This window comes from Natator depressus, chromosome 22, assembly GCF_965152275.1.
Source record: "Natator depressus isolate rNatDep1 chromosome 22, rNatDep2.hap1, whole genome shotgun sequence".
Lineage (NCBI taxonomy): Eukaryota > Metazoa > Chordata > Testudines > Cheloniidae > Natator > Natator depressus.
In genome coordinates, this window is record NC_134255.1 from 5,795,878 (window position 1) to 5,819,711 (window position 23,834).

Genomic DNA, 23,834 nt, shown 5'->3' on the forward strand with positions numbered 1-23,834 from the left:
CCCTCTGAGTTAGTTGCAACAGATGGTTCTGAACTATGGGGGAGGAGGAGAAGAAAGACTGTGGTCCTAGCTGGAGAATACTTCCATTCACAAAAAAGGAAACCAAGACCTTTGGCTATGAAGCCATCTTAAGGAAACGCTGCTGAATTTAATAATATTCCCTCACTCTTATGTAAATTTTCATCAGCAGATATCAAAGAATAGGAGGTCAGTATCATTATCCCCATTTTGCAGATGGGGAAACTGAGACACAGGGGAACTCACCCAGCAGCCGAGCCAGGAATAGACACCAGGTCTCCTGAGTCCAAGTCCCATGCTCTATCCACCTGGCAACACTGCCTTCTTGTTGCCTCTGCAGTGGCATTCACCAATTATTCCTCACACCATCCCCAAGAGGTCATCCACATTTTACAGATGGGGAAAACTCAGGCACAGCATCATTAACTTGACACTGGAATCAGAACTCAGGAGTCCCAGGGTCCCACTCCTATGTACTAAAACAATCTGCGAGGAAGTCAGTCCAGGTGGAGGATGGGCCAACTCTGTTAACCAGGCCCAGAATCACAGAGGATGTGACCTGCTGTTCATATTCGGCTTGCTCCTCAGTGCACAATCCTCTTTGCAGTCAGCAAAGACCACATGAGGATCTTGTAGCAGTGAGGCCTGGAATTCCATCCAGCATGGAACAGAAGTATATGTACATACTAGAGCGTACCAGGCAGATACACCCCTCCAGTCCCCTCTTAAGAAGAGGGGGCCAGGGTGTCTCCAGCAACATCACTTCACAGGAGTCCAAATCCTTGCCCTAGCACTCATCTACGTCACAAGAGACAGACTCCACGGTAAGCTACACAGATGGCAAGGGGGAGAATAGAACCCTGTCTCCCCACACACAGGCCTCTACCTCTTGAGCTAAAAGGAGAATCTCTAATTGCTCTAAATAATACTAGGGCTTTTATCTTCGTAGGTCTATCGCCACTAGAGGGAGACAGTAACAATGTTCTGTTTGTTTAATGTTCACTCCAGAAGAGCGTAGCAAGACAGACTCACGCTAGACATAGTATTGGTATTACACACGCTTTTTAAGCAGGGTGGCCATGCCTGCCCCCGCCCCCGCCCCCACCTTTTGAGAACCTGAACTCAGCAGGGACATAACAACAGGACAGACATGGAGTTCAGCCCCCCACCCGTTGGCCCCTGACCAGAGCTGGTTGGCATGACTGAGGGGCTGCTTGCCTCTCCCTTCCCCCCTGCCACACACACACTTTTGCAGTCCTGGAACCCCTGTTAGAGGCTCCATTGGCCTAGGCACTGTACAGTTCTTTCAGCAAGAACAAAGTAAGCCCCTGTACCAAAGAACTTACAATCTTATATCAAGACAAGACCATGGCAGAAGCCAGAGGGAGAGGCGGGTGGGAACGATAACAAGATAACATTAAGATTAAGATTGTCCAGTAAGCAGTAATTTATTGCTCAACCCAGCCTAGCCGGGGTCAGATAACAGGCTTCTATAGGCACCGCCGTAAAAGAGGAAGTTAGTACATTGAGACCAGGAGGTTGCAAAGTTCCCCCAAGAAGCTCTCCTCCCGAAGACCCAGAATGCTGCTCTTTAGATGTAAGCCATCTGCCGAATCCTACAGAGGACACAAATAAAATCCCTCCCATGCTCACAAAGGCACCTTAAACTCATCCCCCATCTTTTAGTAGAAAGTGGGCCTACCTGAGTTGTAGCGTTCTAAGCCAGTGGGCACTTCTTGAATTGCCGACTCATCCCAGACTGGGTAGCAAATCCTTTGCTGGTAGCAGGTGGACTGAAAGCCACAGCTCATCCAAGGATCTTCGTAGGGATTGGCAGCACCCTGCCTCAATTACAAGGGAGAGATATCAGCTGATAAGCAGATCTATTCAAAACATAGCCCAACCGCTCCTTCCAAAAAGTCTCGTGAAAACGTCTTTCAGGAGAAACTTCAAAACAGACATTTTGATCTGGAGTCAAATAAAAAGCTATTTTGTTTGGGGCTGTGGAAACAAAAAGGAAACAAAAACCCAGAGGGATGCAGAATGTTCTGGGACTCTCACTGGAAAGCCCAGAACATTTTCCTTCCCACTTCTGCAGGCCTGAGAGGTTTGGAAAATGCAGCATGCAAAGCTTAAGGTTGACATGAATCCAAACACCAAAACATCTATTGTTCGCCCTTTGCTCATTAGCAGACCACAGCCCAAGACAGGCTCCAATTAGTGGGGATCCATAGCTACCAATTAAAGCAGGCAGCAGAAACCCAATGGACAGCAGCTGTGCACCTATCTGCGGCCCTCTCCCAGAAATCTCTCTCCTCAGCACTCTGTTGCCCACAGGTGCAAGCTGCGCCCCTCTTCACCCATGGGGGAGAACTGAGCTGATATTTGGGGCCAGAAACTGGCTGATAACATCCCTTTCTATATTTGCCCATGATTATGGCCTCATTTGCACAACCTCAGTCCAGGAACCATCAGGAAGCTGCTGCCTTTTAACAGCCGTTCTTCATTCTCTTTTACTAGAGTCAGTTCTTTCCAAAGCACCTGGCTCTTTTCGATATTTGGGCAGCATATTTTGAACAGCTCGGCATGTTGGGTGATTGGCCTTGACCGAGGGTGCTAAGCCCTTGAAAACCTGGCCCTGACCTCATCTGAAAAGTTGGACCCACCTGAACTAACCCTAAAAATATGAGAATTACTCAGAGAGAGAAACTGTATCATGTAGAATGATTCATCTCAAAAGCACCTCAGCTGGGTATCAAGCTGGGTCATTAGAAGGTCACAAAGGCCTTTTTGCCAAAATCTGGCATGAGACGTTGTCAGAAGTTAAGAGATCACCGGTCTCTTGTCTTGAATTTCAGGACACTGAAGATAACAACATTTGGACAAATATCCCTTCCTCATTCCCTTCTTGGGGATGGTCTGTCTGCAGAAGACACATGTTCAGAAGAGATCTTGGGACCCAGCATTTTGCTTTGTTTGGGCATTAACGCTTGGTATTTCTTAGCCCGGTGCATTTCACGACACCACCAATTAGAGCTTTGCTAATGCTGGGGGCCACATTCATTCCTGAAACAGGAGGGCATACAATCTGTGCTCCCTCTGCTCAGAGGTGCAGCTGCACCAGCAAAAATGATACAAGGAGGGAAGCGTAGTTTGACACAAAGGAAGAGCAGCCTTATTTCAGCTGGGGTAAGGCTCAGCCCCCTTCCTCAGGAGAGGCACTCAGTGGTCATACCTGCCAGCTGGTCTTGACCCATCGTCTCCACCCTACACGCTGCTGGGACCACAGAGTATGTTTTCTGGGAGAGGCAGGGTGGTTTTAATTCTATCATGTAACCCATCTCCGAGGAACTAGGAGCCCCTGGTGATTATAAGCTTATTATAAGGACAATGGTTTGTCCATGCCTCAGAGTGATGGCAGGTTCCAGGGAAGAAGGCATTGGGGGGAGGGACCCATTGAACTGGTGATGTCAGGGAACGTGGAACCCCCTTCATTCCATGAGGCTGTTTTTAGGAGCAGCACTGAGCCAACCAAGAACACATTCTTCCAGGCTCACCGGCAGTTTTAAGCCACAATTGAAGAATTGCTCAGCCAGCTTCTGGGAAAAGGGCCATTGTGAGCCTGGACAGAGTCAAAAAGAGCAGGTGGGTGGGCTCAGGGCAGTGCAGCAGGGGGGCAGGCTAGACACCGCAATGGTAGGAAGTTGCAGGAAGGAGAAGATAATTTTAGACGTGACATCAGGAACGATTAGTTTGGAAACAATAAGAATAGTTCAGCTGGAGAATGCTGCAGAGGCTCAAAAATAGGCTAGATAAAGGACTCGAGACTAGTCACCGAGACACAATGCCGAAGTCAGCCCTCCATCACTCTTGTGCTTCAGGGCTAGGATGGCTGTTTGCAAAGCTCTTTGAAAGGGTATATGGGCCCGGTCCCAGGTGCTCAGCCCCCTTGCCTCCCAATGACTTCAGTATCAATCAGGATTAGGCATTACAGAACTTGATGGCTAGGAGGGTCTAGTCCAATCCTCCAACCAGGGATACTGGAGAAGTTTCCAGCTGTGTTATTATATCTGGTTATTTTGCAACGTGACAGAATCCCTGCCTTCGATTTAGTCACCAATGTCATTTCAAAGGGGACCCAACACATAATGCAAACCTCGGACTCTGAATGGGAGGTGCTGAGGTCTAGAAGACAGGTCTCCTCATCGTGACTGTCATTGACCTGCTGTACAACCTCAGACAAGCCATTGCCCCACTCTGTGCCTCAGTTTACCTATGCACACGAAACCCTCACATGCTATCAGGAAAACTTGCAGTGCCCATACTCCTCCCCCAGTCCCTGCAGCGGTTGCCAGTGGCGGAGTGAGTTCTCCTAGCAAAGTGCAATGGTCGCTGGAAGGGGTTTCTGAAGAAGCAGTGAGGTCATAGAATGAGACTGAAATGGGCAAGGGTTGATGGACCTCTAGTTACTCCCACGGGCTCCCACTATAAACATGTGCCCCCACGCGCCTGTCCAAGAGGCCACATCTAAGTGGGAGCAAGAGGGTGTGAATAGCAGGAGCAATGGGCACAATGGAGCCTTCCCAGCCCAATACAATTACACTGCCATTATTCAAGATAAGAGAACCAGGCCTGTTTACATAGCTAGATTGTAAAGCGGGTGGGCTGACATGCACCATATTCCCAGAGAACTTTGATCTGCTGGCAGGGAGATTCTTGCTGGTGAGGAGGAGGAAAGTTAAGAGATCAGGGTCTCTCCAGCAAAGACCCACCTACCACTAGCTCTGCACACTCTGGGACCACAGGAGGATGTCTGAGCTGACAGTCAGTAGGAGATCTTAGCCCTGAGCTGTCGGGAACTCAATGAGCCAGAGACAAAGGGTAAAGGAGGAGGACAAGGAGGCCAGAGGCAATAAGAGAAAAGAAATATGGTGCTAAATTCCACAAGCAGCTACCAAAAATAGAGAAGAGTTGTTTGATGGTAGGAACATCTTGTGGTTAAGACGCTGGGCTGGGACTCGGAAACCTATGGCAGAGGACAGAAACAAACCTGGATCACCCAAGTCACTTTCCCCCTATGAGACTTCACTCCCAAACTGCAGAACAGGGATAATATTACCCTCTCCTGTAGCACTGGGGTCTGATCCTGTTACGCAGGCCATTGGGCCAGTTTTAAACCAGGTAGTCCTGTTTTTCTAAGGTTTGTCCTCCATCCGGTCCTTAGACAAACCCAGACAATGTGGACACACCAGCAGGGGCAGGATGGAGGACTCTTCAAAATGGCATTCCACCATGTGTGTGAGGCCACACCAGCGGAGTCGTGGTCACGGAGATGGGGTCGCACCATTCTCAGAAGTACGGGAATGCCCAGTATTCTGGGAAGGCATGAGTGGCCACCCTAAATCTTGGAGCTGCTCCACGCATAGGACTGCCATCTGCCCCAGTGAGAGTATTGAGTGGCTGCAGATTCTCCTCAGAAGGGCCGAGTCCAACAAACGCTCTCTGGCACAGTGCTTACTACCATGAGTAGCGTGGTCCGGCAGAAGCCATGCCAGGTGGTAAGACTTAACAGGACTGGGCCCTTGGCATGCAGCTCTGCAGGGCACCTTAGTGCTCCAAAGATGCACAATAGACATGAACCCAAGGAATAGGGGATGTAGTCAGCTAGCAACAGCTATATGTGGCCTGGAGCCCGGCTCTTTCTCCAACAAAAGGAGCACAAGAAGGACCGAGTTTGAGACCCATGGCACATGCCCAGATACAGGAGTGTGGGCAATGAATAAACTCCAGGAGTCAGTCCTTAATAGTAAGTAAATCTAAGATGCAAAATCAGAGTAAACAAGCGTTTGACCCCAATCGATCAAACGCTTCCCCCCAATGAAATTCACAGCAACAAGTTCTTTGGTGCCAATGGCAGCAGGATAGGGTCCTGGGTTAACGCCTGGCCACAGGGTTACTCCATTCAAATAAGGCATGTTTAGGGCACAGGAGGAGGAGGCGGGATGAGCCAGGTAACCTCCAGCACAGTGTGAAAGACCGATGTCGTCACTTGCGATAACAGGAAGGAGAGTTTCCTTCCCTGCCTTCAGCCATCCCTAGGGCTGCCAGCACACAGGCATCTGCAGAGCGCCTGTCTCTTCCACGCACACCTTGTCCCAGCCCCTGCCAAGCCATGTTCTCTCCATCACTGGCTAAATGTTAACCATTTCTTTCCCACTCTGCTCCTCCTAAAACCGGGCGGAGGTCAGTGGAGCTCTGAGGTATCTGATCCCTGGAGCGGATTGAAATTTTTCCAAAAAGAAAAATGTCCCCCAAATCAGAAAAAATAAAATAAAATGTAGTTTTCTTGGCGATGGGGGAGGGGGCGGAGTGGAGGGATGAAAGATTTTCTGTGGGGAAACATGTCAATTTCAGTTACATTCTTCAATTTTCCATCAAGGCAACAACTCCCCGCCCCCACCCAGCCCCGGTTCAAATCCATAGTTTGAAACTGAAATATATATATTTTTTTAAAAATGTCATTCTGAAGTGATCAAATAGTTTCATTTTTACGTTTCCTGAACAGAGATTTTTCCAGAACTTTTTGTTGTGTGAAGATTTTCACTATTCCAACTTTGTCCCATTTGGGGATCAAAAAAATAAAATAAAATCAAAACACTGAACTTTTCTGCAAGATGGAAATTCCACTTTCCAACCAGCTCTGCTTAGCACCTAATATCCCCATCCCAAATCTACAGCTTTCATGTTCCCTGTCTAGGTTCTTATACTGTGCTCGGCACTGTGATGGATGAGTGCCTGCTGATGTAATTTTAAGGTATATATCTATGCCTCTGTGGTAGAAATATTAGAGACACTGAGGTAAAGGGTTAGATTCTGGCCTCTGCAGCAGCCTCTTTACCCCACTCCATCGGCACAAAGGAAACAGAATATCCCAGCTCAGGAACAGATTGCAACTCTATATGATCCCCCTATGCCACTGTTATTACTATGTGCCAGCCACTGCCGTGTGCCAGCGGCTGACTGGCAAGTGTCTGCTGTGCTTTGTGCTCTGGTTGTTCTGGACTGTGGAGCCATTCATAGTCAGCCATGCCAGGGTGTTCTATGTTGCATATAAGGTCCCCTCGGCCTGTTCCAATAAACCTAAAACCACCTTTCCCCCACCTCCTCTCAAGAAGCAGAACAGAATCTGGCCTAGAACCTTCACCCAAACTCAAATCAAACTTTGTCGGACATTTGAAAAAGCTGGGCTGCTTCTAGCCCTGTCCCACTCCATGTGCATTCGTCCATGGAGGCCATAAGACTCTGGGTTAGGGCCAGCTTTGGAAGATGAGGCACGGTTACATCACAGGTCATTATCTTAATGTTTCTGCTCTGACTCGTGTAAGAATTTCTGCTCCTATGTCCAGCTCAGGTTTGCAAGGCCAAGAGGTTCAGATAAGGTCAGGATAAGAACCGAACATGGAATGGCGTCTCTGAATTAAACAGTATCTCTCAACTATTTGGCATTAGCCTGTCCATGCTGCCAAGCAGAGTTTCTCCAGAGTCCTGCAATGCTGAGCCAAACTCCTATGGGATAAAAGAAAAATAACCCAACATCCTTCCTTACCGTTACTCCTGGACGGGCCAGAGGATAAGGGGCTGGGCTTCCAATGGTTGTGTCCATGTAGTAACTCATCATCCCAGAGACACCTACAGAAACAGAAGTGAATCATTAGATGCACTGCTGAGGAAGCCTTGTCTTACAGAGGAGATAGGGTTGCAGGATTAGGTCCTTAGTCATAAGAAGGCTCCTTATTCACACAAGTAAGTCCTATTGACCTCAATGCAAGGAAGGGTGGCAGAACTGGGGTTCAGAGGTGGAAGAGACCTATTAGGTCAGTTAGTTTATCCCCGCCATGCACCCATGACCAACACAGGAGCGTTCCCTACAGTATATTTTCAAGGATCTTACCTAGTCCAGTTTTGATTGGCGCTTACGCCTGTGAAGAAATAGCCTCACACAGAGGGCCCAATCCAACACACACTATCCATAGTGATCTCCAATGAAAATGGAGATCAGTCAGCAGAGATATTATGCTGACAGGCTCCTTTTCTACCCTCCAGGTGGGGATGACCTGCTTCCATGTAGGAAAGAAAGAGGGAAAGGCCCAGTGTCCTCCTCCCAACACACACAGAAGTTCATAGCATGGGCCATTCAGACTGTGATCTGCAGTGCACCAAGGTGGAATGGCAAGTGACTCCCTTGCCTTCCCCATCGAGGAAAGTGAGCTGATTTCACTGTGGCACAGTCAGGTATCATCTAGAACACAAGGCAAACCCAGCCCCTGTGAAAAGGCACCAGACTGACTGACAGCCTAGGCCCACAGACAACAGCAGTGAAAGCTTCCCCTCGCCCTGCCGTGTAACCACAGGCTTCAGACATCTTCCTGAGGGACCAGCTCCAGAGGGCAGACAGCAGCTTGCTCATTCTCCAGGGCCCCTTCTCCCTAAGGCTTTTGCTGAGGGAGCCAGTTGTAGCCCAATTCAACACCCCTTAAAGTCAAAGGGAGTATTTCCACTGAAGTCAATGGGTCAGAGCCTTAGGTCCAGTTGTGGTGGTGTTCTTATGACGTTGACACCCATCCGGTAGAGGACTGGACTGAAACCTTCAGCTCAGCCACTGCACGGTCCAACTCCTTAGCACCACCCTAACAGCCAACCCTAACGATCTGATATTTATATATTAGCAGTACACACAAATCTCAGGTGATATCACAGCAGTCAGAGCTACTCTGGATATTACACTGCTTCACAGTAGCAGAGATCAGAGTCTGGCCCATGTATCAAATGCACTTCGTTCTTTGAGCCACAGATATTATATTTAATGTACATGTATCCTATTCTTTACGGAGCACATTCATCTGGGGCTGCAATAGTGAAGCCAGTTTAGCCTCTAGCAAAGGTCAGACTCTCCCTGAGGGCTGCTCTAAGTTACACCCTCTGACACATTGTTATAGTCCTTGTGGGAAAATCTCCAAGGTACAAAGTCCGCTCCAGTTCCTCCTCCTCCCCTGAGAGCTCTGTCAGGATAGTGCAGAACCACTGCTGTGTCTGGTATATACTAGCCCCTTGCACCAGTGCTGTTCACTGTGAAGACTTTTTACCTGCCCTATGGACCTTTTGCAGAGCTGGGGTGAAGGAGCTGAAACCTGGCTCTATGTAGGTGCAAATAAAGCAGGAAATATGAGCCTCCCCTGCAATGATTAAACTCATAGGAGAAAATGTAGGGCCAGCTTGCTTTCCATGCCATGTGAAGCATGAGATATGTGTGTACTCAGTGTCACTTCCCCCACGTACAGAGCCTTTTGCCTGGAAGGAAACTGTAAAGAGGGAGTGGTCAGAGATTCGCAGGGCTCTTTTGCAGGAAATAAGGCAGGGCCAGACTGCATTATTATTTTTATAAATTTATTTATTTAAAACAAACCCATTCAGCCACGACAGGCTGAACAGCGGTCACTGCTTTAACAGTCTCCACCCTGAGAAGGCAGCGACTCCATCACCCTCTGGAGAATGTGTCATTCTATTTCTTTAAACCCCAAGCGCTACTGTCTAGCTAGACAACTGTAACTAGAAACACTGAACCCTATTCTCCCTTGACTTCAGATTTACTCCTGATTTGCACTTTATGTTCTCTGTCTTGCTCAGAGCTGTGCCTAATCTGCACTATCCCTAAAAGGTGCTGTGACTCAAGACACAATTCTTCCCTGCTTGTCCCTTGCTTTTGAGGGGTAGATAGTAATCTATTGTCGGCTAACAGCAGCAGCAAATGGTAATCTGCTCTGCACTGTCTGACCAGCGGTGAGATAGAGGAGTCAAAGTTCTGGCCTTTCCCCATTCCACCCCATTCATCTGCCTACACTTTTCAACTCAGCCTCATACCTGCTAGTATTTGACTTCCAGCAACCAAAACATGCAGGAAATGACCAAAACATGAAACACCTGTATTTTGTTGTGTCACCCCATAATTTAGAGATAATGGATTTTTAGGATAGCTTTCCTTATAAGTTTTTTTCCCCTCCACACTGTGAATTAAAAAATTTAACAGAAAACTGGAAAAACAAATTTTTTTACATGCAACAATAAAGTTCCTTCCACTCCCCCTCATGTGTCATAAGTGAATTTTGAACTAGAGCTGGTCAAAATATGCCAATTTTTTCAATGCAAGGTTTTTTTAAAGGGTTCCCCCCCCAAAAAAAAAGTTTCCTGTGAAAGATTCTGTTTTCTGATGAAAAACCAAATCCCCCAAATTTGTTTTTAATAAGGATTTTTACATAAAAAGTCAGTTCCTATCCCTCGTGGCTATGGGAAAAGCTTCAAAATGTGACCCCAGTTCACCCTAGAGGCTCCAAAAGCTGAAGGCAAATAAAAATCTATTATTTTAAAGCCAATATGTCATGATATTTTGGTGAGCCTGATTCATGATTTTTGAACATTTGGGGTTGGCAATACTGACATCATGACATGACTCCATACTTGTAAAACTAAAAGGGCTTTTTATTAACAGAACCATTTACAGAAATGTTGCAACTGATATTCTAGCCATGTGCACATAGACTGACTTCCAAGAGGGGTGCATCCTCCCAACTCTTCCTTCCAGCAAACTGTGTTCCTCCCTCTAAGTTCCACACAGATTGCTACAGTGAGATTTTTTTTGTGCTGTGAACACCACTGAAATCAAAACTGTTGGAAAGGGTCAGTTTTGATGAATTTCTCTTTTCGAAAATTTTTGGAAAAAGAGGTTCAAAAGTGTCAATACATCCTATTTCAGTGTTTTCTAAATGAAAAGCTCTGATTTTGGTTGAAAATGACTTTCAAAAAGTAAGTTAATTCATAATTTAAAAAATGTACAAAGAGAAATGGTCACAATGGAAAGGAACATTTTGATTGACCTAATCCAATTTCTTTTTCTTTCAGGTGTTTGTGAAAAGTTTTGAAATTTTGATTTCTCAATCACAATTCAGGACACAAAGTTTTTTTGAATCCTGAAAATTCTTGTAAGATGGGAAAAATCATTTCCTGAACAGCTCTATAAAATATTTTGTATCTAGTTATCAGTCCAACCCCTCACTTGGATTACTCCAATGACTTGGTATCTCAGAGATTTATCCACCATTTTTCCAGTCCGGGACTGCCTCACAGCTAAGCACCCTGGAGCTCATTGCTGAACACTGTTATAAGTGATCAGCCATGGTGTCTCACCAGTCATCATGGTCATAAATTAAGGCACTTTAGGTTCTTCATCAACATGAGCAAGGTACCAATAAACAGGGATCAGGAGACCAGGGCACTGTCCCTGAAAAATTCCACTGTGAGAAGATCAGAAAGTGGTTTGCTCACACATCCTGAGGATTTGATCGAAATAACACTTTGGCCTTTCCTACATGAGGAAGTTGCAGTGGTTTAACTAATGGGGTGAATTTAAATAGGTTTAGCTAAACGGATGCAAATCCCAGTTTGAACCATCCTGCCCACCCAGATCCCCTCTTTCAGAGCGGTTGTGGTTTGGCTTAGACAGATTCCTAACCTTAAACTGGTACAACTCTCTTATGTTGGCAGGGTCTCTGTCTCTCCTGCTGTAAGGTAAAAATGACATTGCCAAACAGGTCACTTCCCAAAATAGAATAGACTTTGCAAAACAAAGGCATAAAGAAATCGGAGATCAGTGGGCTCAAGCTGTCTCTACAGAGACCCTTTAAGTAATGCGCGTGTGTCCTGGAGCAGAGACGCATTTGATTAAAACAGTAGTACTCACTAGAAGTTGCCTTTCCTTGCTCTGCAGCTAGCAAAACAGGAAAATGTTTCCTGAACAACCTCTCAACCACACAGACGCTCAAGAACTGATTTCATCGCTCACTGAATATCATTTGCATTTTTCTCTAGTTACCTTTGCCGTTTGAGCCTTCCAGGAACGTGCTACACTCTGAGTGTTGCCGGCTACAGCCAGGAGTGGCCAGTCCTGGGGTTATGAATTTGCAAGCACTCCAATAGTATTGAACCAACACTGACACCCAAGACAAGGTTACATGTGATGTTCTTAAGTGTGACTTCGCATTACAAGCTCCAAACATCCAAAAATCATGAGTTGGGCTCCAAAAATAAAAAAAAAAAGATTTTTTTTTTGATAAACAAAAATCCTGAGAATTTTAAGCCACGTACATATGGGGTTCTTTCTCCTTGCCTTCTGGTTTTTGAGCCTTTGGTATACACTTGGGTCATATTTTCAAGCTTTCCTCTGTGGCCAGGAGGAATAGCAACTTTCAGCTTTCATTTAACAAAATCAAAAAAGTAAGCGGAGTTCTCATGACTCTAGAATCCAGGGCTTTAAGAAAAACACCAACTATCTCAAGACTTGTGACAAAGTCACCAGGGTTGGCAAAACTGCATTTCACTCAGATCATCCCATAGCACTAATTAAATGCTCCTAGCCACCATGGGCCACAATATGGGCTTCAGTAGTTTTACAACAAGGATGGTGTTTGTTTGTTTTTTTATTTGAGAGTCTATTCAGGACTTATACTGTGCCCCTCACCATGGTATCAGAGCTTGAAGAGTGCTGCTATATGTTTTTCTTCTGCCAAAAAAGATTTCAGTTCCCCAATTAGGGATCAGACATACCATGTGACTTAGGTCACCAATCACATACCCCAAGTTTGACTTCCTTTCCCTAACCTATCCAGATCCATGATCTATGAGCAGGCTCAAAAAATTCAGTGAGGCAGTATATGCCACCCTCTGAGCGAACTCCTGACCCAACTGAAGTCTATAGAAGTTTTGACATTTACTCCCAAGATTTCACCCAATATTTTTAGCCATCTGCATCTACACTGAAGGAGATAACTGAGCACTGAAATTTGATCTATACCAAAGGATCTGTATGTTGTTGAGCTGGTTAAAAGGGGGGAAGGGGAATCAATATTTTGAAGTTGTACCATTTTGAACCTTATGAAACAGGAACCATGTTTTGGTTACTTTGCAAAAAAAAATGAAGTTTTTAAAATGTTTATTCGCTCCCCCTTTTCTCCATTTTGCAAGTGGGAGCAATAAAATAAGTGTCCAAGTTTGTTCCCCCCCACAACCACCCACTTTTGCAGTTGCATTTTTCCCTTTTGCCAGTCTGTAACTTTTCCAAAGTTGAGGATGTTTTGGAAAATGGCAGAGTAGCAAAAAGAAATTTTGAATGGGGGGAGGAAATTCCCCTTCTCATATGGAAATGAGGTATGACAAGTACTTTTATACCAGTGTAACTGTACCCACAAAAAGGGGTGGGTTGGTCTACTTAGCACTGCTGCATAGTTAAAGGGTACAACTTTTGTGTTTAGATGAGGCTTCAGAGTTGATGTTCTTACACGAGGTGAATGAACGTTGAGTGACAGAGTTATCTTAGCAAGCTAAGCTTACTGATCCTTCTGCTGTGCACGATAGGAAGCAGACATTAAGGAGCGTGTGGTGATTTGGGGGAGATTTCACCTGGACCAGGGAAGATCTTTTAGAGGAAGGCAGGTGAGCAGGTTCTGTATCTTCATAGGGACCTACCAAAACTATGCCCAGAGGGAATGAGCCCTTGGGATGGAACAGGAAGGAGAGCAGCAGGTGGCAGGAGTATTTGCATGGCTGCAGAAAGGAAGATCCTGAGTGCTTTGCCCAAGTTAATTTTTAAGGACTCAGCTGATAGAGCTTCCACCTCTTCCCGTAGGAATTTTTTTCACAGCCTAATACATCTCACTGTCAACAGGTATCTCTGATATTCAGGCTATATTTCCCCCCACCCCCTTTGGTTTCCTCTCATACGGCCCTAAATAATTCTTCGTGTTCCTGGGAGTTTACTTCCTGTAGATACAATTAGATGGTTTTTTTTGGCCACTCAGGCAACTTTTAGCTGAACTAAATTTTACCTTCAATTACACTGGTGTAACTGCAGAGTAACTTCGCTGATAGCAATGGAATTATACCACAGTAACCGAGAACCAAAGCTGGGGGAATACTATTCCAAAAAAAGAACAGGAGGACTTGTGGCACCTTAGAGACTAACAAATTTATTTGGGCAATAAGCTTTCGTGGGCTAAAACCCACTTCATCAGATGCATGGAGTGAAAAATAAAGAAAGCAGTATTTCACTCCAAGCATCTGATGAAGTGGGTTTCAGTCCATGAAAGCTTATGCTCAAATAAATTTGTTAGTCTCTGAGGTGCCACAAGTCCTCCTTTTCTTTTTGCGGATCCAGACTAACACGGCTGCTACTCTGAAACCTATTCCAAAAAAAGAAGTGTTCACAAACATTTGGTTGAATTGCCTAGTAGAATACCTTTGCTATTATTTGAACAGACATACACTCTATTTTTATTCTCCTGTTACTATTTCTTGATTGGAGGAAGGAAGCTTGTTAAATGTCATTATTCGACCAATCCCATACACAAATAATGATTAACAAAGTCAACCTGCAAACTTCCCATAGAAGTTGAACGAGTTATTCAAGAAATACCAAATCCTGGAGCTGGTTGAAAATTTTCAACTTGCAAACAAAAACCAAACAAACAAACCCCAAAATTAATTTAAAAAACCAAAACACAAACACAAAAATACACACAAAAACTTTTCCACCAATAGAAGGGAACAGTACACAAATTCCCAAAGGGAAAAATCTCATTTTCAACTATATTTTTAGATGGGAAATTTATAAACTAATGAAAATTTTGGTTTCATTTAGACTTGCATTTTTCCTTCAGTTTTAGTTTTCAAAAAAATTGAATCAAAATTAAAAATGGTCAAATTAAAATAATTTCATTGCAAAGTTTCCTGTGACAAAGCTTGCTAGCAAAAAATGATTTGTCCCAAATTTCTTAGGGTTAAAAAAACCACACCAAAACAAGTTTTGACCAGCTCTAACACACATCTTTGCAGAAAGACAGTCACAAAAATATAAATATATATATATATATATATAATGGTCTAAATTAATTTATTTTTGAAATAACAATTTGTGTGTGTTCTTAGAAATTACTATACCCATTTTAAAGATGTAGAAACTGAGGCACAAAGAAATTAAGTGACTTGCCCAAGGTCACCTAGCAGGTCAGTGATAGAGCCAGGGATAGAAGCCAAGTATTCTGAGCTCCAGTATAATGTCCTCTCCATGAAGCACACTGCTTTTCAATCCAGTTTGTGTGACTCAGCCCATGTCTAGTTCTGGGTGACAGTGCTATGCTCAGACCATGCCTCTCCCATAGGTTCAATACCCTGCAGCATAGGGCTGGTGGGCCATTTACGGTGCCCACAGAGCATGGCAATGGGCACAGCAGCAGAATAGAACTGGTGGGCTTCTGTCTTTCCCTTTCTGTAAATTAAAAGGATTCCCATCCAGGCCTTTGCCTCAGAAGCACTGATAGATGGGAATGGGATAGGACGGGGGCAGGGGAATTTAGCAGCCACAACCAATCATTTTTAATCTTGAGTCCAACCATCATTAAAGGCAAGAGGAACTCAAATGAAGTAAGTGGGCTCAGCGGACTGGCTGACCCAAGGGTCCTTAGTTATTGCCACTGGATTTTTGTAGTAAGCAATAATTTATTGTCGTTGGGGAAAGATAGCCTGTGGAAGTGACATTCTTCAGCAGTACTTTTAACCCTCAAAATGCTGGCATTTTCCAGGCTGCCTGCCAATTTAAAGCATAGGGCAAACCGTGTCTATGGATCCAATAATACATCATACATTTGTTCGGCTCATCAATCTTGGGCACTGATTTAAAAAATAAGATCTTCCCAATGAAGGGCTCAAATGGGCTAAGGACAACAGGAGAGAGAGTTCTTGGTTTGCTGCAGAAAAAACAATTTATAAGACATTTCTTTAATATCCTCCTTCCTCAGTTATTCTTTGATATCATTGTAGTTTCTCTCATTAATGTTTAGTTTTTCATCGGAGAACCTCAAAGCTCATGTGTTTTTATAAAAATATCTCATCTAGAACATGTTATAAACAATTTACTGGGGGAAACTGAGGCACAGAATATTCTAGCGCAAACTCTTCAAGACAGGTGTTTGACAGCACATCTATACTGTCCCATCACACTTCTGACTAAGAAGGATTAAATGACTTGACCAAGGACAGCAGCTCAGTGAGAGAACCCAGGTATCTTGACTCCCATGCTCCTGTCCTAACCATGACAATATGAAATGATTGTGTCAGTTGGTTGATCATTCCTTTAACAGTTTTTTCCACCACAGAGAGGTTCCTGAAGGGAGGGTTTGTACAACAGTCTCTGCTCTAATGCAGAGTAAGGTCGTTTTTGGAGTAGTGGGCTAGAACTTAAGCACAGTTTGTGGCACCATAACACCCTGCACCCCTTACAGGACAAATTGTAGCCTTAGCCTAAGCCAAGATGAACAAATCCTGGCACACATCTCTCCCCTCCCCCTTTGGGAAAAGTGCCCTCTGGTTAAAAATTCTCATATTCTATACCCAGCTCATTAGCCTTTGACAAAATTACTAGTCTGCAGCTAATTCCATAATTTGATTTGAATAGTAGCCCCATTAACAGGACTGCAAGCCAGTTGGTAAACTGACAGCTGGAGGTCATTTCAAGGGCACCTAAGGCTAGCCAAACAGTTTGCTGATTAGGGCAGGCACCTAACCCAAAGAGGTTGCTGCTGTTTCATCTCTCGCAGCTGCTATATATGAAATTACAGGAAGATGTGAAGGGGGGGGGGGGAAGGAGCGGAGCAGTGAGGTCACTTGTTATTCCACTTACAGTGTTTCCAGCAATGAAACAGTTGATTGAAAAGAAAACATCATGGGTCATATCCTCAGCTGGGGTAAATTGACATAGTTCCTTTGTGGGGCTATAGTGGTTTTCAGCAGCCAAGGATCTGGCTGGACGAACAAGATGCAGTTGCTAAATGCAGAGGAAGGATGACCCAGTGGATAAGTGGGCTATCCTAGGATTTGCAGGACCCACGTTTGGTTTCCTACTCTGCCACAGATTGGAGCAAGTCACTTGAGTCAGATTGTTAGAAGTATTTAAGTGCCTCGAGGCATCTAAGGGGCTTTTGAAAGGTGCCTAACTCATGAGAGGTTTCAGAGTAGCAGCCGCGTTAGTCTGTATTCACAAAAAGAAAAGGATGCATCCGATGAAGTGAGCTGTAGCTCACGAAAGCTTATGCTCAAATAAATTTGTTAGTCTCTAAGGTGCCACAAGTCCTCCTTTTCTTTTAACTCATGAGAGCGAGTGGGATTTTCGAGAGCAACTGACTCCCATGAGTTAGGCACTTTTGACAATTCCTCTCTGCATCTCTAGGCACTTAACTACGTTTAACAACCTGGCCCTCAGTCTTTCTGTGCCTCGGTTTCCCATTTACACACTGGGGATAATAGCACTTCCCGACCTCACAGGGATGAAAAGAGACTTGGGGGTGAGGATAGAAAATATGCTGAACACAAGCTCCCAGTGTGACACTGTGGCCAGAAGATTTAATGAGATCCCAGGATGCATAAACAGGAATTTTACGTAGGAATAGAGAGGTTATTTTACCTCTGTATTTGCACTGGTGCAACTGCAATACTGTATCTAGGTCTGATGCCCACAATTCAAGAAGGAGGTTGATAAATTGGGGAGGGCTCAGAGAAGAACCACCAGAATGATTAAAGGATTGGGAAGCAAGCCTTATAGTGACAGACTCAAGGTTCTCCATCTATTTAGCTTAACAAAGAGAAGGTTAAGGGGTAACTTGGTTACAGTCTGTAAGTCCCTATGTGGGAAACATATTTAATAATGGGCTCTTCAGTCTAACAGAGAAAGGTACAATGTGATCCAACAGCTGGAAGTTGAAGCTAGACAAATTCAGACTGAAATAAGGAGTAAATTTTTTAAGGGTGGGGGTAAATTGTTCCATTTGTTAATTACTAAGGGTCATACTGGATTCTCCATCACTGAACATTTTTAAATCAAGATTGGATGGTTTTTTTAAAAGCTCTGCTCTAGGGATTATTTGGGGGCAGTTCTCTGGCCTGTGTTATATAGGAGGTCAGACTAGATTATCACAATGGCCCCTTCTGGCCTTGGAATCTATGAATCTAGCTATATTGTGAGGATCAATATATCAAAGGTTGCAAGGTGCCCAGATAAGTACCAAAGATAGATACATACATCTAGAAGCAACCTGACCAGGATGAAAGTGAGAGCTCTGAGCCATAACTGGTTAAACTGTTCAAGCACCAAGACTTTCATAATAAAAATCAAAGCCACTGAGCAAGCCATGCTCTGGCCAGCATTTCCTGTTGTTTAAAGCGAACGTTCCCATGTAACACCAAATTTGCTTTGGCAGAAAGTTTTTTTTAAATGACAGGAAAAAAAAAGATCAAGAACATAATAAAGTCAGCACTGAATAAATACTCACCAGTAAACCCCCTCTGGATCCAACCCCCTCTCCCTGAAGGTATCAGATGGCAGAGTGAGAGCCAATGGGACCTTAATAGCAAATTAGTGGCCACATGCAAAGCATCAAATTAAAGACTAATGGAAACATGGAAGGCCTGACTCTGCACTTCTCGGGAGCTCAAAGCTCCCGGTGACTTCCAGAGAGCCAGCAGGAGTGCTGGTCATGCAAAGGATGCAGGCTTGCGTCCTTAATGATGAGGAATTGCAATCCTGCACCTACAAAGCCCGACAGCCTTTCCTGCCACTCACTGTTCCCAACTTCAGTCACTTTCGGAAGCAGAGAACCAAAGCTGGCACACATCTGCATGACACTGGCTGTTTTCCAGCCCATCTTCAGTCTTGAGGATATTTTAAGGCACACTACTATTGTGATTTGTAACGTGATGGGGGAAAGGAGTTGGAAGCAATGTTTCCTGCAAAGATATAAATGGCCAAATTATTCACTCGTGGAAATCAGCTTCTCCACAAAAGTCAGTGGAGTTACACTGATTTACACCAGATGAAAGTTTGGCACTAAACATATTGCTGTCCCCCCTTCCCCCCCTTCCCTTTGGAACAAAACTCTTTACCCTACTGAACAAAAAAGCAAACATACATACGATTAATGAAAATAAAATTGAACTCAACTATCTGTCTTTAAGTGCAACTTTGCTCCAATACAGTGTCATCAGTAACACCAAGAAGCAACTTTCCACCCCAGACAAGTAAACAGTAATATTATCTTAAACTCGTTTAATACAAAAAGTATTTTTAAAGGACCCTAAAAACACCCAGATTGAATCATAAATATTTGCTGATTACATCAACTGGGTTAAACTGCTAATGAAAAGAGAAGGAGTAAATGTCCTGGCATGTCACCAGGAAAGTAGATAGCCTGAAAATTAGCATAGGTAAATAACAATCCAAATAGAGTTTAGCATAGAATCCCGAGCTTTACTTACTACTTGTCTGAAAGACCAGAGAAAAGAGTTGTGTTCTCCAGAGCTTCCCACACTTGTCTAAGGTCTCTTGCCAACTACCTGGTGAAATCCTCTGCACCAGTGCTAAAGAGGATGGAAATACCATAGTGTTTCTAGCAGGGCCGCCTATCAAATAGAAAGGGGGTGTGGTCAGGACAGCAAGCCAAGGGCGGCTGGAAAAGGCCAGCTCTGAACTAGGCTCTGACACAGCACCAGCAGCAGGGAAGGGAAGCTGCCAGATGTGATTACCCACAATGTGAACTCGTTAAAATCCAACTTCTGTTCGTTATAATCTGTCCGAATCAGTTGCCAGTGTCCCAAGGTGGGGGAACTGTGATATTTGCCTTTGGTGATTTGGATCCTTGGAAATCCTTCACATAATTTAATAAAACAAATTAGCTGAAGATCTCCAAGCACTTTACAAGTATTAGTCACTTAAGCTTCCCAGCATCTCTGTAAGGTATTAGTGCACGCATGAGGCAGAGGGACTAACTGACTGTACACAGCAAAACATTTCTACATTTGAATTCTTAAGTGAATTTGCTTCAAATGTGTTCCAATAGCATGATGAAGGGCATTAATATAAGGAGCTGAAAGTAGACTGAATAGATTTTTACTACAGACAATTCTTTCCTATGTGTCTGGCTGGCAGGTCTTGCCCCCATGCTCAGGGTCTAACTGATTGCCATATTTGGGGTTGGGAAGGAATTTTCCCCCTGGTCAGATTGGCAGAGACCCCGGGGGGTGGAATTGCCTTCCTCTGCAGCATGGAGCACAGGTCACTTGCTGATATGAACTAGAGTAAATGGTGGATTCTCTGTAACTTGAAGTCTTTACATCAAGATTTGAGGATATCACTAGCACAGCCAGAGGTTATGGGCCTATTTCAGGAGTAGGTGGGTGAGGTTCTGTGGCCTGCGATATGCAGGAGGACTAGGTGATCATGATGGTCCCTTCTGGCCTTAAAGTCTATCAGCCTTTTGTTAGTTTCCTCTGAATATTCTTAGGCAAGTTTACTTGCTGGAACATTTGCAGAAGTGGCCAGTTTTAAACCAAGATTGCAGAATATTCATGGGAAATGAATTTTGAATGTACAGTTAATTATTGACATTGGAAACCCAAACTTAACAGTTATCCTTATCCAATCAGGAAACAGAAATATGCTATGTGACTCAAGTGTCCAGTCAAAGCAGCCTGGATATTGCATGCTCACAACAAATTGCATAAGAGCAGGCTGCAGACCAAGCATTCTTTGCAGAAATTATTCAGGGAAAAAATTCTATCTATAGGTGGGTTTTATTGCATCCATCACCATAGCATCTAATTGCTTTCCAGGGAATTAAATACGCAAAGTGAAGCCCCTAGCGGACTTTATGGCGTCTCTTGCTCTTCCTGCCTCCCTGCTTCTCGGAGGCGCTGCTTACTCAAATACATACAGGGGCTGATTTACAGAGTTATTTAGGTATCTACAGGTGCAGATAGGTACCTAGTGGGGTTTTCAATCTGCATCTTTAGTCATCTAAATACCTTTGTAAATCGGGCCCCCATAATCTTTTTGATTTTTTTAAAGTTATGGGTGAAGTTTCTGTGAATAATGAATACATTCTAGAAATCTGCTGATCTCAAAAGATTTCCACCATCATGAGGATGATTATAACCATGAGATTTCAGGGACACCAATCAGAATCAGAAGATCGGCTCCTTTGGGGTTCTGATCCAACTGGGAGCCAAAACCAGAGGTGCAGATTCAGAAATTCAAATCTAACACCTCCCCTAGCCCCCCAAATTCTAATGGACTCCATTTCAAGGTTCCATTTTAGCCCCTGCCTACATTACTGAGAAATATATGACAACAGGTGGCATGACTATACATTACCTGTTGAACTCAGTCATAAGTCATGTGACATTCCTGTAGCTATTTTAGTCCAGAAAATTATTTACAGGGTTCCATATTCTAAGGAAGGAATCCAGCCTGCTGGACTTCAATAAAAAGGCTCTTTCAAATCTGAGCCAATAAGAATGGAATGTATCCAACGATCAATGTGTAATCTGGACAACTCTTCCTGAGGCTGGAGCATGATGGCAGCTGCGAACAAGATGTCTTTGAGATGTGCGGTAATATGAGTTTATTTAACTATCGCAATAGATTATTTATATTATCAGTAGCACCTATTGGCCTCAATTGAGATCAGGGTCCCATTGTGCCAGGCATTGTACATACAACTAGGCAGACACAGTCCCTGCCCCAAAAAGCTTGCAATCTAAATAGACAAAGGGAATATTCTTAACTCCATTTTGCAGATAGGTTAATGTTAAACCCAAGATCATACAGAGAAGTGGGTGAATATAGTATTGAACCCAGTTCTACTGAGTTACAGCCCATTGTTTTAACCACAAGTCCACCTTTCCAAGATAGAAAAAGGAAGTACGTATAACCATCTACCACTGAAGGGCCTCAGGGACCCATATATTCTGTACCCTGCACAGAGCTATTTGCTGTGTCAGCATTTAACGAGCAGCAATCAATTATCAAGATACATGACAGTTGTCTCAAAAATAAATATCAACATTAAACACTCTGCAGAGATGTTTTGTTTTTTGTTAAGGGTTCTTGGGTATTGGGTGCAGAAAAAGTCCTATTTATTATTGGTTTTAATTATGCATGTGGTTTATTTTAGCTAATACCCACTCCGGAGGCTTTAAGTGTGTAGGGCCTGATCCCAAGAGCTGCTGGGTGGCTGCGATTCCAAAGGAAATCAGTAAAACTGGGAGTGCTCAGCACCTCACAGGATCCGAATGACCCTTCTCCCATTGGAAGTCCATTGACTCTAGAGGGGAGCCAGAAGAGACCCTCAGGGCCTGATCCTGGAAGGTGCTGAGTGCTAGCAAAACTCCCCTTGAGTGCACTGGCAGCAGGGATGAGTCATACCTTGACGATGGCAAAATCCTTTCAGTCATTACTCATGCTAAATTCAGAGTGGGAGTTTTGCCTGAGTAATTACCAAGTATGGTGTGAAAGGGACGGTTCTTTGTATGTTTATATTCTTCATGGTGATATAGGAAGTCAGGTGCTTTTTCTGCACCACCATCACCTGTGATGCTCTTTACATTGTCAGTACGTGAAGGGCACAGGCCAGCCAGGCACCGCGCATCTCGTGGGCACAGCTGGGCTTTTCTTTGATCATCACCTTCCCAAAGAGATGGCGCTTGGGAGGAGTTAAGCATTCCCCAGGGGAGAATGGGCCAGATCCTCAGCTGGCATGTCCGCCAAGAGAGACATGGCTTTGCTGTATCAGTCACCAGCGACCCACACTAGAACAAAACAATGAGAGAAGGAGAGGGGGGGCAGGCCCTTTGGTGGAGCAGAAGCTGTGCATCACTCTGGCACTCCCCCTGCAGGGACCTGAACGTGTTCCCATGACAAATCTGAAAAGCCGATTTGGCTGGTTTCCTTCCAGCTAAGGATCTAGGGGCACGAAGAATCCACCCCCGCTCCACCCCACTCTGGCTTGGTGGGGAGGTCACCTCATACCCCTTTAATAGATGAAAACGTTGGGGAGATAAAGAGCAGTGAAGTCTCAGCAGATGCCTGACTGGCCGCTGCTTTGCCACTTGGTGTCATCATTCACACCCCACAGAGGCCATGCAAGCCAGGCTCCCCAAGTACCAGTTGGAGCCAGGTTTTGCAGCCAGGAGGGTCGTTGGTGGTGCTACCTTCAGTTATGCTGCTGCCTACTCCTACTCCTTGCCCTGCCAAGGGGGTACTGATGACTTACACCAGCACGTCAACCCTCATCCCAGCCTGGTACGGAGGGGAGACCTTGGCGGGAGGTTGGGGAGAGACCCCACCTAACTCTCACCAGGCAGTGGTGGTTCCTGTGGGCTCGACTTCCTGCTCCGGGCGTTGCACAGGGCCACAGCACCATTCATATTTGGGTCGGCTGCCCTTCCGTCATGATGGAGGGGCCGCCGGGCCAAATCTGAGTAAGTAGCCTCACGACATGGTGCGTGCTTGCAGTGCTCTGTGAATCACATCACAGTGCCCGGAGCAGGGAGCTGGGCCCAGGAGCTGCTGCCGTGGAATTTCTGCAAGTGAAACTGTGCCCGTGAACCTCCCCACTAAGGATGCTCCTGGTGGTCCTTTTCCCTTGATCCAAGGCCAAACTAAGAACAGCAGGTGCCACGTAGTATGATTTTAGTTTAGCCATGGATAGTTGGCGCTCATTTCCCTTTGCCCATCAAACAGAAAAAACATTTGACAAAGGAGGTGCATGACCAAATTTTCACTTGTAGAACATACTTGAAAAGGCACCACATACACCCAAAAGGTGCCAAGGGGACCCACCTGCCTCCCTGTTAGCGCCGCCACTGCCTGAGGAGAGAACTGTCGT

At 44.8% G+C, this 23,834-nt stretch overlaps 1 protein-coding gene across 1 annotated transcript in view; it reads right to left on the reverse strand.

The window, feature by feature from the left end:
• The window catches only part of ETS1 (ETS proto-oncogene 1, transcription factor), a 121,476-nt gene extending 101,927 nt beyond the window's left edge, over positions 1–19,549 (reverse strand). The window contains exons 1-3 of the mRNA XM_074936520.1: positions 19,426–19,549; positions 7,625–7,707; positions 1,721–1,859 (exon numbers count right to left, since the gene is read on the reverse strand). Of these exons, the coding sequence (XP_074792621.1) occupies positions 1,721–1,859; positions 7,625–7,707; positions 19,426–19,549 (346 nt within the window). The remainder of the gene's footprint in view (positions 1–1,720; positions 1,860–7,624; positions 7,708–19,425) is intronic.
• Between the last annotated feature and the right edge of the window lie 4,285 nt (positions 19,550–23,834).